This window comes from Ranitomeya imitator, chromosome 2 (genome assembly GCF_032444005.1).
Source record: "Ranitomeya imitator isolate aRanImi1 chromosome 2, aRanImi1.pri, whole genome shotgun sequence".
Classification (NCBI taxonomy): domain Eukaryota; kingdom Metazoa; phylum Chordata; class Amphibia; order Anura; family Dendrobatidae; genus Ranitomeya; species Ranitomeya imitator.
Window position 1 is genome coordinate 586,758,999 of NC_091283.1, and position 26,097 is coordinate 586,785,095.

Sequence of the window (26,097 nt, forward strand, 5' to 3'; positions counted from 1 at the left end):
CCTGGTAGCGCCTCCAGCCTCTGGACACTACACTGACAGACACAGCAAACCTTCTTGCCACAGCTCGCATTGATGTGCCATCCTGGATGAGCTGCACTACCTGAGCCACTTGTGTGGATTGTAGAGTCCGTCTCATGCTACCACGAGTGTGAAAGCAGAACCAACATTCAAAAATGACCAAAACATCAGCCAGAAAGCATTGGTACTGCGATGTGGTCTGTGGTCCCCACCTGCAGAACCACTCCTTTATTGAGTGTGTCTTGATAATTGCAAATAATTTCCATCTGTTGCCTATTCCATTTACACAACAGCATGTGAAATTGATTGTCAGTGTTGCTTCCTAAGTGGACAGTTTGATTTACTTGGAGTGATATTCTGCTGTTTAAGTGTTCCCTTTATTTTTTGAGCAGTGTAGATGACCGCCATAGAGAGCTGATGGCTGCGGCAGCCCCCAGTCCAAATGTATAGCAGCCTCCTGCGCGATGCTTCCGTTCCTACTCCTACATAGCATGACATGTTGCTCATCACAAGTGCACCGTTCTCACAGTAGCAGCTTCGCCGCCTTGTGGCGGGATATGGGAATGTTACTACGCCGTGACTCAGTAATGACTTCTAACAAGTTCCTGTGTCTGAACACCAGGGGGCGACGTCGCCAATGGTAAGGCAGCGGCGAGGTCTGTGTGTGACGTCGTAACGTAGGAAGACGCGTGACGTGAACTCGAGCCTTCCGTCAGCTGCGTGTGGGAGCCTCGGCCTGGAGTACTGTAAGTGTGAGCGGTATGTACAGGGTTAATGCTAGTGGTTATAGGGGGCGCTGAAAGCAGGGACCGGGCTCCAGGGGGCGGAGCGGCGCCGGACTACAGGTATAGGTGATACCATAGAAAGTTGTGTCCGGCGCTGACATACAGGCAGTGACAGGATGCGACAGTGATGGAGGACGTGGAGGCGGCAGCAGCTGCGGCTTGTGATGGGAGAAGGTAAAGTTATGTCAGTAATGGGGGCAGATATACGGGGCCGTACTGTCTGTAATAGGGGCAGATATACGGGGGGGCGTACTGTCTGTAATAGGGGGCCGATATATACGGGGCCGTACTGTCTGTAATAGGGGGCCGATATATACGGGGCCGTACTGTCTGTAATAGGGGCAGATATACGGGGGGGCGTACTGTCTGTAATAGGGGGCAGATATACGGGGCCGTACTGTCTGTAATAGGGGGCCGATATATACGGGGCCGTACTGTCTGTAATAGGGGCAGATATACGGGGGGGCGTACTGTCTGTAATAGGGGGCCGATATATACGGGGCCGTACTGTCTGTAATAGGGGGCAGATATATACGGGGGCCGTACTGTCTGTAATAGGGGCAGATATACGGGGGGGCGTACTGTCTGTAATAGGGGGCCGATATATACGGGGCCGTACTGTCTGTAATAGGGGGCCGATATATACGGGGCCGTACTGTCTGTAATAGGGGCAGATATACGGGGGGGCGTACTGTCTGTAATAGGGGGCCGATATATACGGGGCCGTACTGTCTGTAATAGGGGCAGATATACGGGGCCGTACTGTCTGTAATAGGGGGCCGATATACGGGGGCCGTAGTGTCTGTAATAGGGGGCAGATATACGGGGCCGTACTGTCTGTAATAGGGGGAAGATATACGGGGCCGTACTGTCTGTAATAGGGGGCAGATATACGGGGCCGTACTGTCTGTAATAGGGGGCAGATATACGGGGCCGTACTGTCTGTAATAGGGGGCCGATATACGGGGCCGTAGTGTCTGTAATAGGGGGCCGATATACGGGGGCCGTAGTGTCTGTAATAGGGGGCAGATATACGGGGCCGTACTGTCTGTAATAGGGGGCCGATATACGGGGGCCGTAGTGTCTGTAATAGGGGGCAGATATACGGGGGGGGGGGCGTACTGTCTGTAATAGGGGGCCGATATACGGGGCCGTAGTGTCTGTAATAGGGGGCCGATATACGGGGCCGTACTGTCTGTAATAGGGGCCGATATATACGGGGCCGTACTGTCTGTAATAGGGGCAGATATACGGGGGGGCGTACTGTCTGTAATAGGGGGCCGATATATACGGGGCCGTACTGTCTGTAATAGGGGGCCGATATATACGGGGCCGTACTGTCTGTAATAGGGGCAGATATACGGGGGGCGTACTGTCTGTAATAGGGGGCCGATATATACGGGGCCGTACTGTCTGTAATAGGGGGCCGATATATACGGGGCCGTACTGTCTGTAATAGGGGCAGATATACGGGGGGGCGTACTGTCTGTAATAGGGGGCAGATATACGGGGCCGTACTGTCTGTAATAGGGGGCCGATATATACGGGGCCGTACTGTCTGTAATAGGGGCAGATATACGGGGGGGCGTACTGTCTGTAATAGGGGGCCGATATATACGGGGCCGTACTGTCTGTAATAGGGGGCAGATATATACGGGGGCCGTACTGTCTGTAATAGGGGCAGATATACGGGGGGGCGTACTGTCTGTAATAGGGGGCCGATATATACGGGGCCGTACTGTCTGTAATAGGGGGCCGATATATACGGGGCCGTACTGTCTGTAATAGGGGCAGATATACGGGGGGGCGTACTGTCTGTAATAGGGGGCCGATATATACGGGGCCGTACTGTCTGTAATAGGGGCAGATATACGGGGCCGTACTGTCTGTAATAGGGGGCCGATATACGGGGGCCGTAGTGTCTGTAATAGGGGGCAGATATACGGGGCCGTACTGTCTGTAATAGGGGGAAGATATACGGGGCCGTACTGTCTGTAATAGGGGGCAGATATACGGGGCCGTACTGTCTGTAATAGGGGGCAGATATACGGGGCCGTACTGTCTGTAATAGGGGGCCGATATACGGGGCCGTAGTGTCTGTAATAGGGGGCCGATATACGGGGGCCGTAGTGTCTGTAATAGGGGGCAGATATACGGGGCCGTACTGTCTGTAATAGGGGGCCGATATACGGGGGCCGTAGTGTCTGTAATAGGGGGCAGATATACGGGGGGGGGGGCGTACTGTCTGTAATAGGGGGCCGATATACGGGGCCGTAGTGTCTGTAATAGGGGGCCGATATACGGGGCCGTACTGTCTGTAATAGGGGCCGATATATACGGGGCCGTACTGTCTGTAATAGGGGCAGATATACGGGGGGGCGTACTGTCTGTAATAGGGGGCCGATATATACGGGGCCGTACTGTCTGTAATAGGGGGCCGATATATACGGGGCCGTACTGTCTGTAATAGGGGCAGATATACGGGGGGGCGTACTGTCTGTAATAGGGGGCCGATATATACGGGGCCGTACTGTCTGTAATAGGGGCAGATATACGGGGGCCGTACTGTCTGTAATAGGGGGCCGATATACGGGGGCCGTAGTGTCTGTAATAGGGGGCAGATATACGGGGCCGTACTGTCTGTAATAGGGGGAAGATATACGGGGCCGTACTGTCTGTAATAGGGGGCAGATATACGGGGCCGTACTGTCTGTAATAGGGGGCAGATATACGGGGCCGTACTGTCTGTAATAGGGGGCCGATATACGGGGCCGTAGTGTCTGTAATAGGGGGCCGATATACGGGGGCCGTAGTGTCTGTAATAGGGGGCAGATATACGGGGCCGTACTGTCTGTAATAGGGGGCCGATATACGGGGGCCGTAGTGTCTGTAATAGGGGGCAGATATACGGGGGGGGGGGCGTACTGTCTGTAATAGGGGGCCGATATACGGGGCCGTAGTGTCTGTAATAGGGGGCCGATATACGGGGGCCGTAGTGTCTGTAAGGGGGGGCAGATATACGGGGCCGTACTGTCTGTAATAGGGGGCCGATATACGGGGGCCGTAGTGTCTGTAATAGGGGGCAGATATACGGGGGGGGGGCGTACTGTCTGTAATAGGGGGCCGATATACGGGGCCGTAGTGTCTGTAATAGGGGGCCGATATACGGGGGCCGTAGTGTCTGTAATAGGGGGCAGATATACGGGGCCGTACTGTCTGTAATAGGGGGAAGATATACGGGGCCGTACTGTCTGTAATAGGGGGAAGATATACGGGGCCGTACTGTCTGTAATAGGGGGCAGATATACGGGGCCGTACTGTCTGTAATAGGGGGCAGATATACGGGGCCGTACTGTCTGTAATAGGGGGCAGATATACGGGGCCGTACTGTCTGTAATAGGGGGCCGATATACGGGGCCGTAGTGTCTGTAATAGGGGGCCGATATACGGGGGCCGTAGTGTCTGTAATAGGGGGCAGATATACGGGGGGGGGCGTACTGTCTGTAATAGGGGGCCGATATACGGGGCCGTAGTGTCTGTAATAGGGGGCCGATGTACGGGGGCCGTAGTGTCTGTAATAGGGGGCAGATATACGGGGCCGTACTGTCTGTAATAGGGGGCAGATATACGGGGCCGTACTGTCTGTAATAGGGGGCAGATATACGGGGCCGTACTGTCTGTAATAGGGGCAGATATACGGGGGGGGGCGTACTGTCTGTAATAGGGGGCCGATATACGGGGCCGTAGTGTCTGTAATAGGGGGCCGATATACGGGGGCCGTAGTGTCTGTAATAGGGGGCAGATATACGGGGCCGTACTGTCTGTAATAGGGGGCAGATATACGGGGCCGTACTGTCTGTAATAGGGGGCAGATATACGGGGCCGTACTGTCTGTAATAGGGGCAGATATACGGGGGGGGGCGTACTGTCTGTAATAGGGGGCCGATATACGGGGCCGTAGTGTCTGTAATAGGGGGCCGATATACGGGGGCCGTAGTGTCTGTAATAGGGGGCAGATATACGGGGCCGTACTGTCTGTAATAGGGGGCAGATATACGGGGCCGTAGTGTCTGTAATAGGGGGCCGATATACGGGGGCCGTAGTGTCTGTAATAGGGGGCAGATATACGGGGGGGGGCGTACTGTCTGTAATAGGGGGCCGATATACGGGGCCGTAGTGTCTGTAATAGGGGGCCGATATACGGGGGCCGTAGTGTCTGTAATAGGGGGCAGATATACGGGGGGGGGCGTACTGTCTGTAATAGGGGGCCGATATACGGGGCCGTAGTGTCTGTAATAGGGGGCCGATGTACGGGGGCCGTAGTGTCTGTAATAGGGGGCAGATATACGGGGCCGTACTGTCTGTAATAGGGGGAAGATATACGGGGCCGTACTGTCTGTAATAGGGGGCAGATATACGGGGCCGTACTGTCTGTAATAGGGGGCAGATATACGGGGCCGTACTGTCTGTAATAGGGGCAGATATACGGGGGGGGGCGTACTGTCTGTAATAGGGGGCCGATATACGGGGCCGTAGTGTCTGTAATAGGGGGCCGATATACGGGGGCCGTAGTGTCTGTAATAGGGGGCAGATATACGGGGCCGTACTGTCTGTAATAGGGGGCAGATATACGGGGCCGTACTGTCTGTAATAGGGGGCAGATATACGGGGCCGTACTGTCTGTAATAGGGGGCCGATATACGGGGCCGTAGTGTCTGTAATAGGGGGCCGATATACGGGGGCCGTACTGTCTGTAATAGGGGGCCGATATACGGGGGCCGTACTGTCTGTAATAGGGGCAGATATACGGGGCCGTACTGTCTGTAATTGGGGGCCGATATACGGGGGCCGTACTGTCTGTAATAGGGGGCAGATATACGGGGCCGTACTGTCTGTAATAGGGGGCAGATATACGGGGCCGTACTGTCTGTAATAGGGGGCCGATATACGGGGGCCGTAGTGTCTGTAATAGGGGGCAGATATACGGGGGGCGTACTGTCTGTAATAGGGGCAGATATACGGGGCCGTACTGTCTGTAATAGGGGGCCGATATACGGGGGCCGTAGTGTCTGTAATAGGGGGCCGATATACGGGGGCCGTACTGTCTGTAATAGGGGGCCGATATACGGGGGCCGTACTGTCTGTAATAGGGGCAGATATACGGGGGCGTACTGTCTGTAATAGGGGCAGATATACGGGGCCGTACTGTCTGTAATAGGGGGCAGATATACGGGGGCCGTACTGTCTGTAATAGGGGGCAGATATACGGGGCCGTACTGTCTGTAATAGGGGGCCGATATATGGGGCCGTAGTGTCTGTAATAGGGGGCCGATATACGGGGGCCGTACTGTCTGTAATAGGGGCAGATATACGGGGCCGTACTGTCTGTAATAGGGGGCCGATATATGGGGCCGTAGTGTCTGTAATAGGGGGCCGATATACGGGGGCCGTACTGTCTGTAATAGGGGGCAGATATACGGGGCCGTACTATCTGTAATAGGGGGCAGATATACGGCATCCGTACTGTCTGTAATAGGGGGCCGATATACGGGGCCGTACTGTCTGTAATAGGGGCAGATATACGGGGGGCGTACTGTCTGTAATAGGGGGCCGATATATACGGGGCCGTACTGTCTGTAATAGGGGCAGATATACGGGGGGCGTACTGTCTGTAATAGGGGGCCGATATATACGGGGCCGTACTGTCTGTAATAGGGGGAAGATATACGGGGCCGTACTGTCTGTAATAGGGGCAGATATACGGGGCCGTACTGTCTGTAATAGGGGGCCGATATACGGGGGCCGTAGTGTCTGTAATAGGGGCAGATATATGGGGGCCGTACTGTCTGTAATAGGGGGCCGATATACGGGGGCCGTAGTGTCTGTAATAGGGGCAGATATATGGGGGCCGTAGTGTCTGTAATAGGGGGCAGATATACAGGGGGCGTACTGTCTGTAATAGGGGCAGATATACGGGGCCGTACTGTCTGTAATAGGGGGCCGTACTGTCTGTAATAGGGGGCCGATATACGGGGCCGTACTGTCTGTAATAGGGGGCCGATATACGGGGGCCGTACTGTCTGTAATAGGGGGCCGATATACGGGGGCCGTAGTGTCTGTAATAGGGGGCAGATATACGGGGGGCGTACTGTCTGTAATAGGGGCAGATATATGGGGGCCGTACTGTCTGTAATAGGGGGCCGATATACGGGGGCCGTAGTGTCTGTAATAGGGGCAGATATATGGGGGCCGTAGTGTCTGTAATAGGGGGCAGATATACAGGGGGCGTACTGTCTGTAATAGGGGCAGATATACGGGGCCGTACTGTCTGTAATAGGGGCAGATATACGGGGCCGTACTGTCTGTAATTGGGGGCCGATATACGGGGGTCGTACTGTCTGTAATAGGGGGCAGATATACGGGGCCGTACTGTCTGTAATAGGGGGCAGATATACGGGGGCGTACTGTCTGTAATAGGGGCAGATATACGGGGCCGTACTGTCTGTAATAGGGGGCAGATATACGGGGGGCGTACTGTCTGTAATAGGGGCAGATATACGGGGCCGTACTGTCTGTAATAGGGGGCCGATATACGGGGGGCGTACTGTCTGTAATAGGGGGCAGATATACGGGGGGCGTACTGTCTGTAATAGGGGGCAGATATGCGGGGGCCGTACTGTCTGTAATAGGGGGCAGATATTCGGGGGTCGTACTGTCTGTAATAGGGGCAGATATACGGGGCCGTACTGTCTGTAATAGGGGGCCGATATACGGGGGCCGTACTGTCTGTAATAGGGGGCCGATATACGGGGGCCGTACTGTCTGTAATAGGGGGCAGATATACGGGGGGCGTACTGTCTGTAATAGGGGCAGATATACGGGGCCGTACTGTCTGTAATAGGAGGCAGATATACCAGGGGCCGTACTGTCTGTAATAGGGGGCAAATATACCAGGGGGCCATACTGTCTGTAATAGGAGGCAGATATACCAGGGGCCATACTGTCTGTAATGGGGGTCAGATATACCAGGGGGCCGTACTGCCTGTAATAGGGGCCAGATATACGGGGGCCGTAGTGTCTGTAATAGGGGGCAGATATACGGGGGCCGTAGTGTCTGTAGTAGGGGGCAGATATACCAGGGGGCCATACTGTCTGTAATAGGGGGCAAATATACCAGTGGGCCGCACTGTCTGTAATAGGAGCAGATATACGGGGGCCGTAGTGTCTGTAATAGGAGGCAGATATACGGGGGCCATACTGTCTGTAATAGGGGGCAAATATACCAGTGGGCCGTACTGTCTGTAATAGGAGCAGATATATGGGGGCCGTACTGTCTGTAATAGGGGGCCGATATACGGGGGCCGTACTGTCTGTAATAGGGGGCAGATATATGGGGACCGTACTGTACACTATAGGGGGGCAGATATACAGAGGTGTACTGTACACTAGAGGGGCAGAAATACGGGCCGAACTGTAGACGCAGAAATGAGAAGGCTGTACTGTACACTATAGGGGCAGATATTTGGGGCTGTACTGTACACTATAGGGGCAGATATACGGGGCCGTACTGTACACTATGGGGCAGATATACGGGGCCGCACTGTACACTATGGGGGCAGATATATACGGGGCCGTACTGTACACTATGGGGGCAGATATATGGGGCCGTACTGTACACTATGGGGGCAGATATATGGGGCCGTACTGTACACTGGGGGCAGATATACGGGGCCGTACTGTACAATATAGGGGCAGATATACAGTGCTGTACTGTACACTATGGGGGGCAGATATACGGGGCCGCACTGTACACTATGGGGGCAGATATACGGGGCCGTACTGTACACTATATGGGCAGATACTGTATGTTATAGGGTTGCAGGTATACAGGGGCTGTACTGTGCACTGTAGGGGCAGATATATGGGACTGTACTGTGCTCTATAGGGGCAGATATATGAGGGTTGTACTCTGCTTTATGGGGAGACATGTACGGGAGCTGTACTGTCTGTAATAGGGGGCAGATGTGCGGGGTCCATACTGTACACTACAGGGGCAGTTATTCTGGGGCCATACTGTACACTGTAGGGGCAGATACATGGGGACGTACTGTACACTATAGTGGGGCCACATATACGGGGCCGTATTGTACACTATAGGGGGTAGATATACGGGGCCGTCCTGTACACTATAGAGGGTAGATTTAAGGGTACTGTACATTATAGTGGAGAAGATATACAGGAGGCCTTACTGTTTGTAATAGGGGCAGATATATGGGGGTTATACTGTTTGTAATAGGGGGTAGATGTACAGGCGCTGTACTGTACGTTATAGGGGGCAGATATACGGGGCCGTACTGTGCACTATAGGGGGGCAGATATGCAGGGCCATACTGTACACTATAGGGGGGCAGATATACAGGGCTGTACTGTACACTATAGGGGCAGATATACGGGGCCATACTGTACACTATAGGGGCAGATATACAGAGCTGTCCTGTACACTATGGGGGGCAGAGATACGGGGCCGTACTGTACACTATGGGCAGATACTGTATGTTATAGGGTTGCAGGTATACAGGGGACTGTACTGTGCACTATAGGGGCAGATATGAGGGCTGTACTCTGCTTCATATGGAGACATGTACGGGAGCTGTACTGTCTGTAATAGGGGGCAGATGTGTGGGGTCCATACTGTACACGTCAGGGGCAGTTATTCTGGGACCATACTGTACACTGTAGGGGCAGATACATGAGGACGTACTGTACACTATAGTGGGGGCACATATACGGGGCCGTATTGTACACTATAGGGGGCAGATATACGGGGCCGTCCTGTACACTATAGAGGGTAGATTTAAGGGTACTGTACATTATAGAGGAGCAGATATATGGGGGGCCTTACTGTTTGTAATAGGGGCAGATATATGGGGGTTATACTATTTGTAATAGGGGGTAGATGTACAGGCGCTGTACTGTACATTATAGGGGGCAGATATACGGGGCCGTACTGTGCACTATAGGGACAGATATAATGGTCCGTACTGTGCACTATAGGGACAGATATACGGGGGCCGTACTGTACCCTATAGGGTATAAATCGGAGAACAAAAGGAGCATGAAGTAAGAATATTTTATAATAAACAAATGTCTTTATTGGTACAAAAAATAGCTAAAAAACAGTAATACAGTCCAATAGGAGGTGTGCCCAAACAAGCACAGGAAAGGGGACCCCCCCCCCCGTAACCCCCATACAGATACTCAATGAATACCAGAGGGAAAACAAGAGAAAAACCCCCACATCTCATCACATGATGAGTAAACCCAAATATCCCTCAGCTAATATAACAGGGTGACCAAGTAACAAGCTATGTAGGTAATAATGGCAAGACAGAGCTGAAGGGTAGGCTTACCAATGGAGGGCACAGGAGGGGGTCCCACCGGACAAGAGAAAACGCCCCGACGCGCGTTTCGCGGCTAGAAAGCCGCTCCTGTGCCCTCCATTGGTAAGCCTACCCTTCAGCTCTGTCTTGCCATTATTACCTACATAGCTTGTTACTTGGTCACCCTGTTATATTAGCTGAGGGATATTTGGGTTTACTCATCATGTGATGAGATGTGGGGGTTTTTCTCTTGTTTTCCCTCTGGTATTCATTGAGTATCTGTATGGGGGTTACGGGGGGGTGGTCCCCTTTCCTGTGCTTGTTTGGGCACACCTCCTATTGGACTGTATTACTGTTTTTTAGCTATTTTTTGTACCAATAAAGACATTTGTTTATTATAAAATATTCTTACTTCATGCTCCTTTTGTTCTCCGATTTATACATGTATTCTATGGAGTTTCTTTGATCTGTCTGGGGGCACAGAAAAATTTCTTTTGTGTGCCGGTTCAGACTAGCGCTATGAGATTGGGATTTTTGTTAATATATGTACCCTATAGGGGCAGATATACGGGGGCCGTATAGTACACTATAGGGACAGGTATATGGTGCCATCATGTACACTTTAGGGGCGGATATTTGGGGTCCGTACTGTAAGTTATAGAGGCAGATATGCAGGGGCCTACTGTACACTATAGGGGGTAAATATACAAAGTTGTGCTGTAAGTTATAGGGGACATACACACGGGGCAGTACGTTATAGGGGGCAGATATACGAGGAAGCTGTACTTTGTTATAGGGGAGCCCTATATGGAGGTCATGTACATTATAGGGTGTGTATATACAGCGGACTGTACTGTACACTATAGGGGCAGATATACAAGGCTGTACTGTACATTATAGGGGCAGAGATATGGGGGCCTTACTGTAAGTTATAGGGGCAGATATACTGGGGCCTACTGTACATTATAGGGGCAGATATACGAGGGAGCTGTACTTTGTTATAGGGGAGCCCTATATGGAGGTCATGTATATTATAGGGTGTGGATATACAGCGGACTGTACTGTACACTATAGAGGCAGATATATGGGGGCCTACTGTACACTATAGGGGCAGATATACGAGGAAGCTGTACTTTGTTATAGGGGAGCCCTATATGGAGGTCATGTATATTATAGGGTGTGGATATACAGCGGACTGTACTGTACACTATAGGGGCAGATATATGGGGGCCTACTGTACACTATAGGGGCAGATATACGAGGAAGCTGTACTTAGTTATAGGGGAGCCCTATATGGAGGTCATGTATATTATAGGGTGTGGATATACAGCGGACTGTACTGTACACTATAGGGGCAGATATATGCGGGCCTACTGTACACTATAGGGGCAGATATACGAGGAAGCTGTACTTTGTTATAGGGGAGCCATATATGGAGGTCATGCTGTACATTATAGGGTGTGGATATACAGCGGACTGTACTGTACACTATAGGGGCAGATATATGCGGGCCTACTGTACACTATAGGGGCAGATATACGAGGAAGCTGTACTTTGTTATAGGGGAGCCATATATGGAGGTCATGCTGTACATTATAGGGTGTGGATATACAGCGGACTGTACTTTACACTATAGGGGCAGATATATGGGGGCCTTACTGTAAGTTATAGGGGCAGATATACTGGGGCCTACTGTACACTATAGGGGCAGATATACGAGGGAGCTGTACTTTGTTATAGGGGAGCCATATATGGAGGTCATGCTGTACATTATAGGGTGTGGATATACAGCGGACTGTACTTTACACTATAGGGGCAGATATATGGGGGCCTTACTGTAAGTTATAGGGGCAGATATACTGGGGCCTACTGTACACTATAGGGGCAGATATACGAGGGAGCTGTACTTTGTTATAGGGGAGCCATATATGGAGGTCATGCTGTACATTATAGGGTGTGGATATACAGCGGACTGTACTTTACACTATAGGGGCAGATATATGGGGGCCTTACTGTAAGTTATAGGGGCAGATATACTGGGGCCTACTGTACACTATAGGGGCAGATATACGAGGGAGCTGTACTTTGTTATAGGGGAGCCATATATGGAAGTCATGCTGTACATTATAGGGTGTGGATATACAGCGGACTGTACTGTAGGTTAAAGGAGGGATATACAGGGATCTGTACTGTATTTTCTAGGGGCCGTACATTATGAGGTGGCAGGGAGCAGCGATCTCCAGGATATAACTGACGTCTTGATGGGACCAGAATTTGCCAGATCATGAATGTTATCTGTAAGATACTCTTCCTACATAGGGTCCTTACTGGTGCCACAGTCAGTCCTCTGTCAGCCCAGGGTTACAGGTATCTGCAGGCTGTGACATGCCTTTCTTCTGTCTCCTCAGGTTGTAATTCGGACTCCACCGCCATCATGTACTGTTTACAATGGCTGCTCCCCGTTCTCCTGATCCCCAAGCCTCTGAATCCAGCTCTTTGGTTCAATCACTCGATGTTCATGGGCTTCTACCTCCTGAGCTTCTTACTGGAAAGGAAGCCATGCACCATCTGTGCCTTGGTCTTCCTGGGAGCCCTCATCCTTATCTGCTACAGCTGTTGGGGCAATTGCTTCTTGTACCATTGCAGTGACAGCGAGCTCCCAGAATCGGCCCATGACCCGGCTGTAGTGGGCACCTAAGAAGACTACGGTTCCTTTGCCCACGGATTGCTGCTTTTTTCCAGGGACATGACACAGCTTGCACCATTGTGTCTTGAGGACTATTCTGGGACTACAGGGACTCCATGTTAAATTAAGAAGGTTTTTGTGCAATGAATCCCCTTTTCCCTGTTATCATGCACTTGGAGGTGGGCAGAGACATTTGCATTGCCATCCCCCGGTATTATCTTGCTGGGGAGACTTTTAATTACTTGTATTTTGAGGGCTGCTCCAGCTCTTGGTCATGTTTACGTCTCTTCTGTCCATTTTGCTGACAGTCATTTTCTGATACTGCCCTTTGGTACAGTGTGTGCCCTGTTCATCCCATCTGATGAGACTGCAGTATATAACCAGTGTATATATTGACTGGCGTCTTGGAGTTGGCCTTTTGTGGGCTCCTGCATCAGTGATGTTGCACATTTCGTAGTGAATTGATAGATTTGCACTTGTGTATATCGGTTCAGTCCACAACATGGCGGCTTCGAGTGTCGGCGGACTACATGTACACTTGTTTGCCACCAGACACAGTGTATCTGGCATCCTGGGAACTCTTCGCTGTTGGTGGTCTCCCAGTACACTGTAGTCCTGGGTACTGTAGTCCTGTGGATGTGTGTATGGACCATGAGATTTTATCCTCTTGTGTTGGGGCGAAACAAATCTGAATAAAGCTTTATTAATCATTATAATGACAGGCGTACGTCAGTGGCTTCTGGCTGTCGGAGATTAATGCGGCAGATCCTCCAATGAAAGGTAATGAGCCTTTTGCTTGTGTAAATGGGGCCTGTCCGTCTTCACTTTTCTTTGATCCATAGACTTGCTGTATGTGAAAATATCAGTGACAGATCTCCGGTGCTTGATATGGCAACAGACGTGATGTCATGCTGTCATCACATGTTCTTTACAGCCAATCACTGGGCCCCACGGTGATGCCAGTGTAGACTGCACCACACCACTAAGCCAAGTGATTGGCTGCAGCAGTCACAGGATGTCAACATGACCATTCAGACATGGATTTTAACAGTAACTACACCAGCCTCATCAGGCTTAGATCTATTTAACAATGTGTGCAGTTTGTATTGTGACAGATATGCTTTAAAGAAATGGCATTCTCTTGAAATAATGATTTTCCCCTCTGCTTCTTTTCCTATTGCTCACTCCACAAAACTTCAAGGGTTTGTTTAGCTCCACATTGCGACATCAGATGCCTGTCTGGACGTGTGCAAGAACGACAGGTATGTATGGCGTTCGTGTCCTCTTCCAATGAATAAGAAGGGGCTGCAGAGGGCCTGGAGTTTGCTCTACATTTAGAAACTTTGGCAAGCATTAGCACTGCTGTCCCGCTGCCAGACCCCACCGATCTCCGGCCAAGTCCTTGCCTTGGCTGCTTACATGGTGATATAGGTGATGCTGCGGTTGTACTGGAGGAAGAACAGATCTGTGGCCACTTCTGCTCTGTACCACAGGATCACCAGCTCTGGTATTAAAGTTCCATGTCTGGTAGATGGCAAGTGTCACATCCTGCACATCCCAAAACCGCTGCCGAAGCCATAGTAAAGAGGTTTTCCCATTCCCCACGACCGCACCATGGAGAGAGAGGATCCGCTCCCAGCACCGAGTGCCGGTACGAGCTTTGGAAAGTCATTCTGTGCTGACGGTCCCTTTAATGATTCCATTAATAAGTGTTTTTGCAACGTGTCTGATTAATTTTTTTTACAAGCCCAGTTTGGATTAGTTGGGGTATATTGTGATAGTCACACTGAAGATTGGCTATTTTCATAAAGTAGGAGTTCTGTGTGTTTCATTTGCCCCAATCCGTCCAACTCTTGTCGCTCGTTCACATAAATTGGACCGTTTGGGTCTGTGTGCGGTGGGCTCTGGACTGGGGCAGCGCTCAGACTAAAGTACGGTCGTCTGAATGTGCCTTGATTGGACTGAGGACAATGCACGCTCTAGAGCAGGAGAAATGATGAAAGGCAGATACTTCCTATGGACTGGGTTTTCCATCAAGTGGCATCAGATATAATATTAGACATTTCCTCCCCTCTGGTTATAGATGGTGCACAAGATTCACCACTTTTCCATCAGTTCTGACTGCCTAAAGATTTAAAAGGAAAGCCCTAGAAGCCATAAGATCTTTACATAAAAACAAATGTTTAGCAGTCTGAAAATATGATGGGAGACGCCACAACTAACTCTTCTGGAGGTCCATTATACGCCGCGCGTTTTGCCATTTCTGTTATCACTACACTTACTAAACTCTGTATATACTTTCACAGTGTAGATAAGACTTGCCCTCTCTTATCAAAGTTCACCCCTGTGGCGGCATTACACAGCAGGTTTCCAGAAGTGAAGAGAAAGCATGGAGTTACCCATTTACTAGGCACGCCACCCCTTGGCCAGACACTCCCATGACCTGACTGTGGACCCCACCTTGCCTGCAGTGTGTGAATGGTAACAGAGGTGTAGCAATGCAGGGATGTATGTGGTTGACTCTTGGTGTAGGAACTAATGGGATAGAGAAAACCTTTAGTGATATTATAGACTCTTCCAGCTACAGTGCATTTGCAGGACCAAAAATCCCCAAATCAAACGCAAGGGTCTGTGTCGACCAGGGGTGCACAACTTTTTATGGTCCAAGGGCCACATTCATTAAGTAGGACAGTCTAGGGGCCTCACTAAAAATTAAAGGGGTATTTTCATCTGTGACATTTTTAAAAAAGCCATGTAAAAAAAAAACGAAGGTACTGTCTATTTCGGACTATAAGACGCACCCCAAATTCTCAGAAGGAAAATAGGAAAAAAAAAGTCAAATGGGGGTCCGTCTTACAGTCCGAATTCAGCTTACTGGGTAGGGGTTTCGGCACTGGAGTAGTCACAGAGGTTGTTCGGTGGTCCAGGCTGGTGTGGTGGCCTCCGGGAAATCCCATGCTGGTGCGGTGGTGCTGCTGCTCTGTTGGGTTGCGGCGGGGCTCTGTTCTGGGGCGGCAACGGCTCTCTGTGCTGCATGGAGGAAAAAAATTTTGGGGGAAAATGGAGGTGCGTCTTATGGTCTTATTAATCCTGGCGGTGGTCCCGATCCAGCTGTGTTGGGGCTCCGTGGTGTGGCGGCAGCGGGGCTCCGCCGGCATTTCGTCAAAGCCCGGAAGCTCCCGCAGCTCCACTGCTGCGACACGGCAATGAGATATAAATCTGAGCATGTGCCACCCCTGGCAGCCATCTTTCCGGAGGCCACCGCGTCGCAGCAACAGAGCTGCGGGGGCTTCTGGGCTTTGACAAAATGCTGGCGGAGCCCCGACACAGCTGCATCGGGACCGCCGCCAGGATTAATAAGTATATTGCGACCATAAGACGCACCCCTATTTTCCCCAAAAGATTTTTGGGAAAAAAGTGCGTCTTATGGTCTGAAAAATACGGTAGGTGAAACAGGCCCTGCTGCAGTAGATGGATATGGCTGACTGCTGTGCAGACCAGACTGCACACATTTCACTTACAGTGGCTTGTAAAAGTATTCACCCCCTTGGCTTTTTACCTATTTTGTTACATTTCATCCTGTTTAAATATTTTTGTAATCAGATTTGTGTGTGATGCATCAGCACTAAATAGTCTAAGTTGGTGAAGTGAGAAAAATAATGGCATATGTTAAATTTATGGGATCAAATAACTAAAAATTGGTACGTGCATTTGTATTCACCCCTTTTGCTATGAAGCCCATAAAAATTCCTGGTGCAAGCAATTACCTTCATAAGTCACAAGCTTAGTGATAGATCGCACACAGGTGGACTTCCTAAGTGTCACATATACACACCTTTTCTGAAAGGCCACAGAGGCTGCAACACCATTAATAAGCACCACTAACCAAACACCATGAAGACCAAGGACATCTCCAAGCAAGTCAGGGACAAAGTTGTTGAGAAGTACAAGTCATGGTTAGGTTATAAAAAAAATATCTTAATCTCTGATGATCTCCTGGAGCACCATCAAATCCATTATCATATGGAAAGAACATGATATCACCACAAACATGCCAAGAGAGGGCAACCCACCAAAACTCTCAGCCCGGGTGGGGGGCACTAATCAGAGAGAGAGCACAAAGACCAAAAGTAACCCTAAAGGAGTGGGAGAGGAAAGGGGGAGGAGGGGTCAGTATACTTTCGCAAGACACTGTATGTGAATGAGCTATGGTTATACAATATAATTTCTGTATAAATGGCCCAACACTTATCATATTTAAAATGGATTATAATCTACAAAAATTATGGATTTATCTCAAGCCAAATGACTACAGAACTACTATAGGTGCTTCTCACAAAATTAGAATATCATCAAAGTTAATTTACTTCAGTAGTTCTTCAATACAAAAAGTGAAACTCATATATTAGAGTAATTACAAACAGAGTGATCTATTCCATGTGTTTATTTCTGTTAATGTTGATGATTATGGTTTACAGCCAATGGAAACCCAAAAGTCGTTATCTCAGTAAATTAGAATAATTAACAAAAAACACCTGCAAAGGCTTCCTAAGTGTTTAAAAAGTTCCATCAGTCTGTTTCAGTAGGCTCCACAATCATGGGGAAGACTGCTGACTTGCCAGATGTCCAGAAGGCAGTCATCGACACACTCTACAAGGAGGGTAAGCCACAAAAGGTCATTGCTAAAGAAGCTGGCTGTTCAGAGTGCTGTATACAAGCATATTAACCCCTTTCTGCCATCGGACGGAATAGTACGTCCGATGGCAGAACCCCCACTTTGATGCGGGCTCTAGCGGTGAGCCCCACATCAAAGCTGGGACATGTCAGCTGTTTTGAACAGCTGACGTGTCCACAATAGGAGTCGGCGGAATCGCGATCCGCCCGCTCCTATTAACTAGTTAAATGCTACTGTCAAACTGACCGCCATTTAACAAGCGCTTCCGGCCATCTGGCCAGAAATGCGAGCAACGGTGACCCCGTCACGTGATTGGGGGTCATCGGTGCATTGGCATAACAACCAGATGTCTCCTTGAGACCCCTAGGGTTGTTGATGCCAGATTGCTGTGAGCACCACTCAGTGCTCGGCGCTCATAGCAGTGCTGTATTTCTACATAGGGGCGATCTGCACAAAAGTGGTATCGTTGAACACATCAGCTCGGCGTGCAAAAAATAAGCCCTCACCCAACCCAAGCAAAGTTGGGATTTTTTTTTTTCACAACTAAGATAAAAAATAACCTACACTTGTTTGGTGTCCATGAACTTGAAATGACCTGGGGAATCATAATGGCAGGTCAGTTTTAGCATTTAGTGAACGTAGCAAAAAAGGCAGCAAAAAAAAACAAGTGTGGGATTGCACTTTTTTTTTTGCAATTTCACAGCATTTGGAATTTTTCGTTTTCTAGTACATGATATGGTAAAACCAATGGTGTCATTCAAAAGTACAACTCATCCCGCAAAAAATAAGCCCTCACATGGCCATATTGACGGAAAAATAAAAAAGTTATGGCTCTCTCTGGGAAGGAGGGGAGCGAAAACGCAAAACTGAAAAAAGCTCCAGGGGTTACTGGAAAGTAGTGTGGTAGAAAAAGGTGCACAAGCAACTGGGATAACTGCAGCCTTGAAATTATTAAGAAAAGGCCATTCAAAACTTTGGGGGGTGAGATTCACAAGGAGTGGAGTGCTGCTGGGAGTCATTGCTTCAAGAGCCACGACACAGATGTATCCAGGACATGGGCTACAAGTGTCACATTCCTTGTCTCAGGCCACTCATGACCAATAGAAAACGCCAGAAGCGTCTTACCTGGGCCAAGGAGAAAAATAACTGGACTGTTGCTCAGTGGTCCAAGGTGTTGTTTTCAGACGAAAGTAAATTTTGCATTTCATTTGGATATCAAGGTCCCAGAGTCTGGAGGAAGAGTGGAGAGGCCACAATCTAAGCTGCTTGAGGTCTAGTGTGAAGTTTCTACAATCAGTGATGGCTTGGGAGCCATGTCATCTGCTGGTGTAGGTCAAACTGTGTTTTATCAAGACCAAAGTCAGCGCAGCCATCTGCCAGGAAATTGTAGAGCACTTCATGCTTCCCTCTGCCGACAAGCTTTGTGGAGACGGAAATATCATTCTCCAGCAGGACTTGACACCTGTCCACACTGACAAAAGTGCCAATACCTGGTTTAACCCCTTAATGACCGCTATAAGAGAATAGCCTCCCCATACAAGTGACAATCCAGCAGCTATCGGCTGTACACTATAGCTGACAACTTGCTGCATGGCTGTTGGCACCATCCATATCTGTTTAACCCCTTAGATGCTGCTGTCAATAATGACTAATAAGTGGTTAAAAGTGTGGGGGCTTCCTCTTTATCCCCATTGGCACCTCCAGATCATGATTGTGTGGTCCTGATGTTTGCCGTGGAAATTCACAGCCAAATAGCGGCCTTAGGCTGGCGTCACACTGGCGTATTGCATCTGATGCGTGATCATCAGATGCGATATGCTAATGACACTCGGCTCCTGCTCGCAGCAGAGCAGGAGCCGGGTGTCATGCGTCTGTGCTCCGATTCTCTCGCACAGGGAGGATCGGAGCACAGTTACGGAGGAGGAAATGAATTTCTCCATCTCCTCCATTGCTGGGGTCCGCTTATAACGCACATCACTCGGATGATATCTGAGTGGTGTGTGCTGTCTCACTCGCACCCATAGGCTTATATGGGTGCGAGTGAGCCGAGAGTTTTCCTCGGTCCGAGACAATCGCAGCATGCTCCCATTGTCTTGGACAGAGCAAAACGGCCGGCAAAAAGTCGTCTGCTGGGAGCTGCCTCATAGCTTAACATTGGTCCGCGTGCAATGCGATTTTTTTTTTTTTTTTTTTTTTTTATCGCATTGCACTCGGCCGTTTAAAACGCCAGCGTGACTCCGGCCTTAGAGTGAGCAGGCTACAGTGACTTGTTCAAAAGATAGCGACATTTAGGTGGTAAAAATACATTTTTTCATTCCTGTCATGCCACTTTGTATTAATTTCTGAAAAGCACCTAAAGGGTTAATAATCTACCTGACAGCAGTTTTCAGTATGGGGGGGGGGGGAGGGTGTTTTTAAAATTGTATCACTTTTGGGGGTTTTCCAATATAAAAGAACATTTTACAGATGGTGCTGATGTAAAGCAGATATGAGGGAAGTGTTATTTATTTATGTTTTTGATATGACTGCCTGAATTAAATGGATAACACTGGGGAACACAATTTTTTTAAGTTAGGTCAGACAACTGTTCTTAATTAATTTTTGGATGCTGAATCCAGAAATGATCTCAGTTTTTCTCTATCACGTCAAGTTTTTGAACTATAGGATTTTTGTCTTCTCAAAACTATAAACTACTGTACCCAAAGTGTTTTTTTTTTTAAATAGTACAAATATGAACAAAAAATGAAATATATAAGAAATAGGCATGACAAAGTTGTGACTACTCTCACAAGTTGCCATGTAGCTCTATATGAGTCGAATTGTAATCAGATAACAAGTCTTATTACAGATATCAGTGCAATTGTGCTTCTCTGGCAGGTAAGTTGTGTAGGAAAAACTTGACGTGCTAGAAAAAAACTGACTACATTTTTGGAATCAGCATGCCAATTTTAGTATAAATCAGCTCAAAAACCTAACTCAACAGAAATTTTTTTTCAAATTGTTCCCCTGTGAAAGTTTGAAAATTGCTATTTTTTTACATTTTCACAAAATTTCTGATATTTTTAATAAACAAAACATATCGACCTAAATTTAAAATACATCCGCAGGTGTGTCTCTAACTCAGTTTTTTTTTTTTTTTTTGCAACATCTATCAGAAGCTTCCAAATACATGACATCATCAAATGGGCAGTCCAGAATTGCTTAACCCCTTCATGACCCAGCCTATTTTGACCTTAAAGACCTGGCCGTTTTTTGTAATTCTGACCAGTGTCCCTTTATGAGGTAATAACTCAGGAACGCTTCAACGAATCCTAGCGGTTCTGAGATTGTTTTCTCGTGACATATTGGGCTTCATGTTAGTGGTAAATTTAGGTCGATCATTTTTGCGTTTTTGTGAAAAAAATGGAAATTTGGCTAAAATTTTGCAATTTTCAAATTTTGAATTTTTATTCTGTTAAACGAGAGTTATGTGACACAAAATAGTTAATAAATAACATTACCCACATGTCTACTTTACATCAGCACAATTTTGGAACCAACTGTACCCCTCAAGGTGCTCAAAACCACATTCAAGAAGTTTATTAACCCTTCAGGTGCTTCACAGCAGCAGAAGCAACATGGAAGGAAAAAATGAACATTTAACTTTTTAGTCACAAAAATGATGTTTTAGCAACAATTTTTTTATTTTCCCAAGAGTAAAAAGAGAAACTGGACACCAAAAGTTATTGTACAATTTGTCCTGAGTACACCAAGACCCCATATGTGGGGGGGGAACCACTGTTTGGGCGCACGACAGGGCTCGGAAGGGAAGGAGCGCCATTTGAGTTTTTCAATGAAAAATTGGCTCCAATCTTTAGCGGACACCATGTCGCGTTTGGAGAGCCCCTGTGTGCCTAAACATTGGAGCTCCCCCACAAGTGACCCCATTTTGGAAACTAGACCCCCAAGGAGCTTATCTAGATGCATAGTGAGCACGTTGAACCCCCAGGTGCTTCACAAATTGATCCGTAAAAATGAAAAAGTACTTCTTTTTTTTCACAAAAAATTTCTTTTAGCCTCAATTTTTTAATTTTCACATGGGTAACAGGATAAAATGGATCCTAAAATGTGTTGGGCAATTTCTCCTGAGTACACTGATATCTCACATGTGGGGGTAAACCACTGTTTGGGCACACGGCAGGGCTCGGAATGGAAGGAGTGCCATTTGACTTTTTGAATGAAAAATTAGCTCTAATCGTTAGCTGACACCATGTCGCGTTTGGAGAGCCCCTGTTTGCCTAAACATTGGAGCTTCCCCACATGTGATCCCATTTTGGAAACTAGACCTAAGAAACTAATCTAGATGTGCGGTGACCACTTTAAAGTGCTTCACAGAAGTTTATAACGCAGAGCCGTGAAAATAAAAAATCATGTTTCTTTCCTCAAAAATGTTTTAGCAAGCAATTTTTTATTTTCTCAAGGGTAACAGGAGAAATTGGACGCCAATAGTTGTTGCCCAGTTTGTCCTGAGTACACTGATACCCCATATGTGGGGGTAAACCACTGTTTGGGCACACTTCGGGGCTCGGAAAGGAAGTAGTGACTTTTGAAATGCAGCCTTGATGTAATGGTCTGCGGGCGTCACGTTGCGTTTGCAGAGCCCCTGATGTGCCTAAACAGTAGAAACCCCCCACAAGTGACCACATTTTGGAAACTAGACCCCCAAGGAACTTATCTAGATATGTGGTGAGCACTTTGAACCCCCAAGTGCTTCACAGAAGTTTACAACGCAGAGCCATGAAAATAAAAAATCATTTTTCTGTCCTCAAAAATTGTTTTAGCAAGCAATTTTTTATTTTCACAAGGGTAACAGGAGAAATTGGACCCCAATAATTGTTGCCCAGTTTGTCCTGAGTATGCTGGTACCCCATATGTGGGGGTAAACCACTGTTTAGGCGCACATCGGGGCTCGGAAGGGAGGGAGCACCATTTGACTTTTTGAATGCAAGATTGACTGGAATCAATGGTGGCGCCATGTTGCGTTTGGAGACCCCTGATGTGCCGTAACAGTGGAAACCCCTCAATTCTAACTCCAACACTAACCCCGACACACCCCTAACCCTAATCCCAACACACCCCTAACCACAACCCTAACCCCAACACACCCCTAACCACAACACACCCCTAAACCTAACCATAACCCTAACCACAGCCTAATCTTAACCTTATTTCCAACCCTAGCCCTAATTCCAACCCTAGCCCTAAGGCTATGTGCCCACGTTGCGGATTCGTGAGATTTTTCCGCACCATTTTTGAAAAATCCGCAGGTAAAAGGCACTGCATTTTACCTGCGGATTTACCGCGGATTTCCAGTGTTTTTTGTGCGGATTTCACCTGTGGATTCCTATTGAGGAATAGGTGTAAAACGCTGTGGAATCCGCACAAAGAATTGACATGCTGCGGAAAATACAACGCAGCGTTTCCGCGCGGTATTTTCCGCACCATGGGCACAGCGGATTTGGTTTTCCATAGGTACTGTAAACCTGATGGAAAACTGCTACAAATCCGCAGCGGCCAATCCGCTGCGGATCTGCAGCCAAATCCGCTGTAGATACGCAGCCAAATCCGCACCGTGTGCACATAGCCTAATTCTAACCCTAGTTCTAACCCTAATTCTAGCCGTAACCCTAACCCTAAGGCCAGGTTCACACTGCGCTAACAGCAGCCCGTTCAGCACATACGCTAACGGGCTGCTGCTAGCGCAAGTGCCGACGTTTGCATCGCGCTAGCGCAGATAGAGCATCTGCTAGCTCTGTCTGCGCTAGCAGTGACGGACGCGGAAACACTGCAGCCCGCGTCTCTGGGTCCGTCACTCAATGACGGCACATCCCTAGCGCACGCGTGATGCGTCTGACATTGCTGTCAATGGCAGCCGTAACGGACTACGTTACACCGCGTTTATGCCGCAGTGTAACGTAGTCCGTCTAACGGACTGCTTAGACGCAGTGTAAACCAACCCTAACCCTAGTGGGGCAAAGAAAAAAAAAAATTCTTTATTTCATTATTGTCCCCATCCATGGGGGGTGATAAAGGGGGGGTTATTTATTGTTTTTTTTATTTTGATCGCTGTGATAGAACCTATTACAGCGATCAAAATGTACCTGTAACGAATCTGCCGGCCGATTCGGCGAGCGCATTGCGCATGCGCCCGCCATTTTGGAAGATGGCGGCGCCCATCAAACACACGGACGGACACCGGGAGGGACCCAGGTCGGTAAGTATGAGAAGGGGGGGGGGGGGTGATCGGACAGCGGGGGGAGCAGACAGGAGACCGGAGGGGAGCGGGGAACACTTTGACCGGACGGAGGACCAGAGGGGAGGTGATCGGTGGCGGTAGATCGTGATCTCCAGCCATTGCTGATGCTATTGCGGCATCGGCCATGGCTGGATTGTAATATTTCACCAATTTTCATTGGTGAAATATTACTATCGCTCTGATTGAAAGTGAAACGTCACTTTCAACAGCCAATCAGAGCAATCGTAGCCACGGGGGGGGGGGGGGGTGAAGCCACCCCCCCTGGGCATAAAGTACAACTCCCCCTGTCCCTGCAGGCCGGGTGAAATTACAGTTAACCCTTTCACCCGGCCTGCAGGAGCCCAATCCGGCCATGACGCATATGCTGCGTCACAGGTCGGAATGGCACAGGTTTTCATGACGCATATGGTGCGTCAAAGGTCGGGAAGGGGTTAAAGGCATAGTAATCTTAGTGTATGTAAACTTTTGACTTTGCAGTAAATAATAAAAATTCCTTTAAACATTCTCTTTATTCTGGCATTTAGTAAATAATTGTGGTAATCCTAACCGACCTAAATCGGGAAAGGATTATTCTGATTTCATGTCAGATATTGAGAAAAACATGCATATGTGTCTTTATCTAGTGTATGTAAACTTCTGGTTTCAACTGGATCGGATCATATTATGTATAGGCTAACTGGGGAGGGGGGGTCCTCATTCTGTATAAGGGGCTGTGGAGTTGCAGTACACTGGACATTGGAATGTGACACCACTTGTTGCATGACAACACGATTTAGCAGCTACAGAGCGAGCTTGCATTTAAACAATGTGATCCCACACCTTAACAGGATTTTTTTTTAAGTGGTTCCAAACCCCACCTATACGACCCAAGTCCTAGGGAACTGTGGGCAATATTTGCACCCGAATTCCATATACACTGCTCAAAAAATAAAGGGAACATCTAAACAACACAATGTAACTCTAAGTCAATCACACTTCTGCAACCTCAACCTGTCCAGTTATGAAGCAACACTGATTGTTTCATTTGCACAACAGCAGGAGAAATTGATTCACAGACAACAGGTATACAGCAAGAGACCCCCTATAAATGAGTGGTTCTGCAGGGGGTGACCACAGACCATTTCTCTGTTCTCATACTTTTTGGCCACTTTTACATTTTGTCATTGCTCTCACCCCTAGAGGTACAGAAGCATGAGGCGAAAGTTGCTCAGGTAGTGCAGCTCATAAAGGATGGCACATCAATGTGAGCTGTGCAAAGAAGGGTAGCTGTGTCTGTCAGCAGAGTGTCCAGAATATGGAATAGATACCAAGAGACAGGCCTGTATACCAGATGGGGCCATAGCAGGGCAACAATTCAGCAGCAGGACCACTACCTCCTCCTTTGTGCAAGGAGGAACAGTGCCAGAGTCCTGCAAAATGACCTGTAGCAGGCCACTAACATCCATGTGTCTGTTCAAACTTTCAGAAACATACTGGTTATACTAACAGCCCAACACTGACGGGCGATTGGCATTTTGCCAGAGAACACTAAGATTGGCAGATTCAACATTGGTGCGCTGTGCTCTTGACGGATGAATACATGTGACAGTCTGGAGGCGCCATGGAGAACGTTCTGCTGCCTGCACCATCCTCCAGCATGACCGGTTTGGTTTGGCAGTGAGTCAGTAATGGTGTTGGAATTTCTTTGAAGGGCCGCACAGCCCTTCATGTTCTAGTCAGAGGTCCCAGGATGAAATCCTCAGACCAATTGTGAGACCATATGCAGGTGTACTAAGTTCCTTCTGCTGTATGACAATGCCAGGCCTCATGTGGCTGAAGTGTCCACAGTTCCTGCATGAAGACGGCATTGATGCTATGGACTGGCCCGCCCGTTCCCCAGACCTGAATGTGATTGAACACATCTGGGACATCATGTCACACACCATCCACCAATGCCACATTGCACCACAGACTGTCCAGGAGTTGGCGGATGCTTTAGTCCAGGTCTGGAAGGATATCCCTCAGGAGACCATCCGCCGTCTCATCAGGAGCATGCCCAGGCGTTGTAGAGAGGTTATACAGGCACGTGGAGGCCACACACACTACAGAGCATCATTTCCTTATCTTGAGGCACTTCCACTGCAGTTGGATCAGCCTGAAATTTGATTTTCCATTTTGGTTTCGAGTATCACTCGAAATCCAGACCTCCGTGGGATATTCATTTCAATTTACATTGATAATTTTATGTTTCATTGTTTTCAATGCATTCTACTATGTAA

At 48.5% G+C, this 26,097-nt stretch overlaps 1 protein-coding gene across 3 annotated transcripts; it reads left to right on the top strand.

The window, feature by feature from the left end:
* Positions 1-674: 674 nt before the first annotated feature.
* BLCAP (BLCAP apoptosis inducing factor) lies at positions 675-13,585 on the top strand. Of its 3 annotated transcripts, none has more exons than XM_069752284.1 (2): positions 675-777; positions 12,592-13,585. In XM_069752284.1, the coding sequence occupies exon 2, from the start codon at positions 12,618-12,620 to the stop codon at positions 12,879-12,881; it is 264 nt and encodes an 87-aa protein (XP_069608385.1). In that variant the 5' UTR covers positions 675-777; positions 12,592-12,617; the 3' UTR covers positions 12,882-13,585. The 3 variants fall into 3 exon arrangements, with proteins under 3 accessions (XP_069608385.1, XP_069608384.1, XP_069608383.1); XM_069752283.1 differs by having other exon boundaries at positions 684-764; XM_069752282.1 differs by lacking the exon at positions 675-777 and adding an exon at positions 834-977.
* The last annotated feature ends 12,512 nt before the right edge of the window (positions 13,586-26,097 follow it).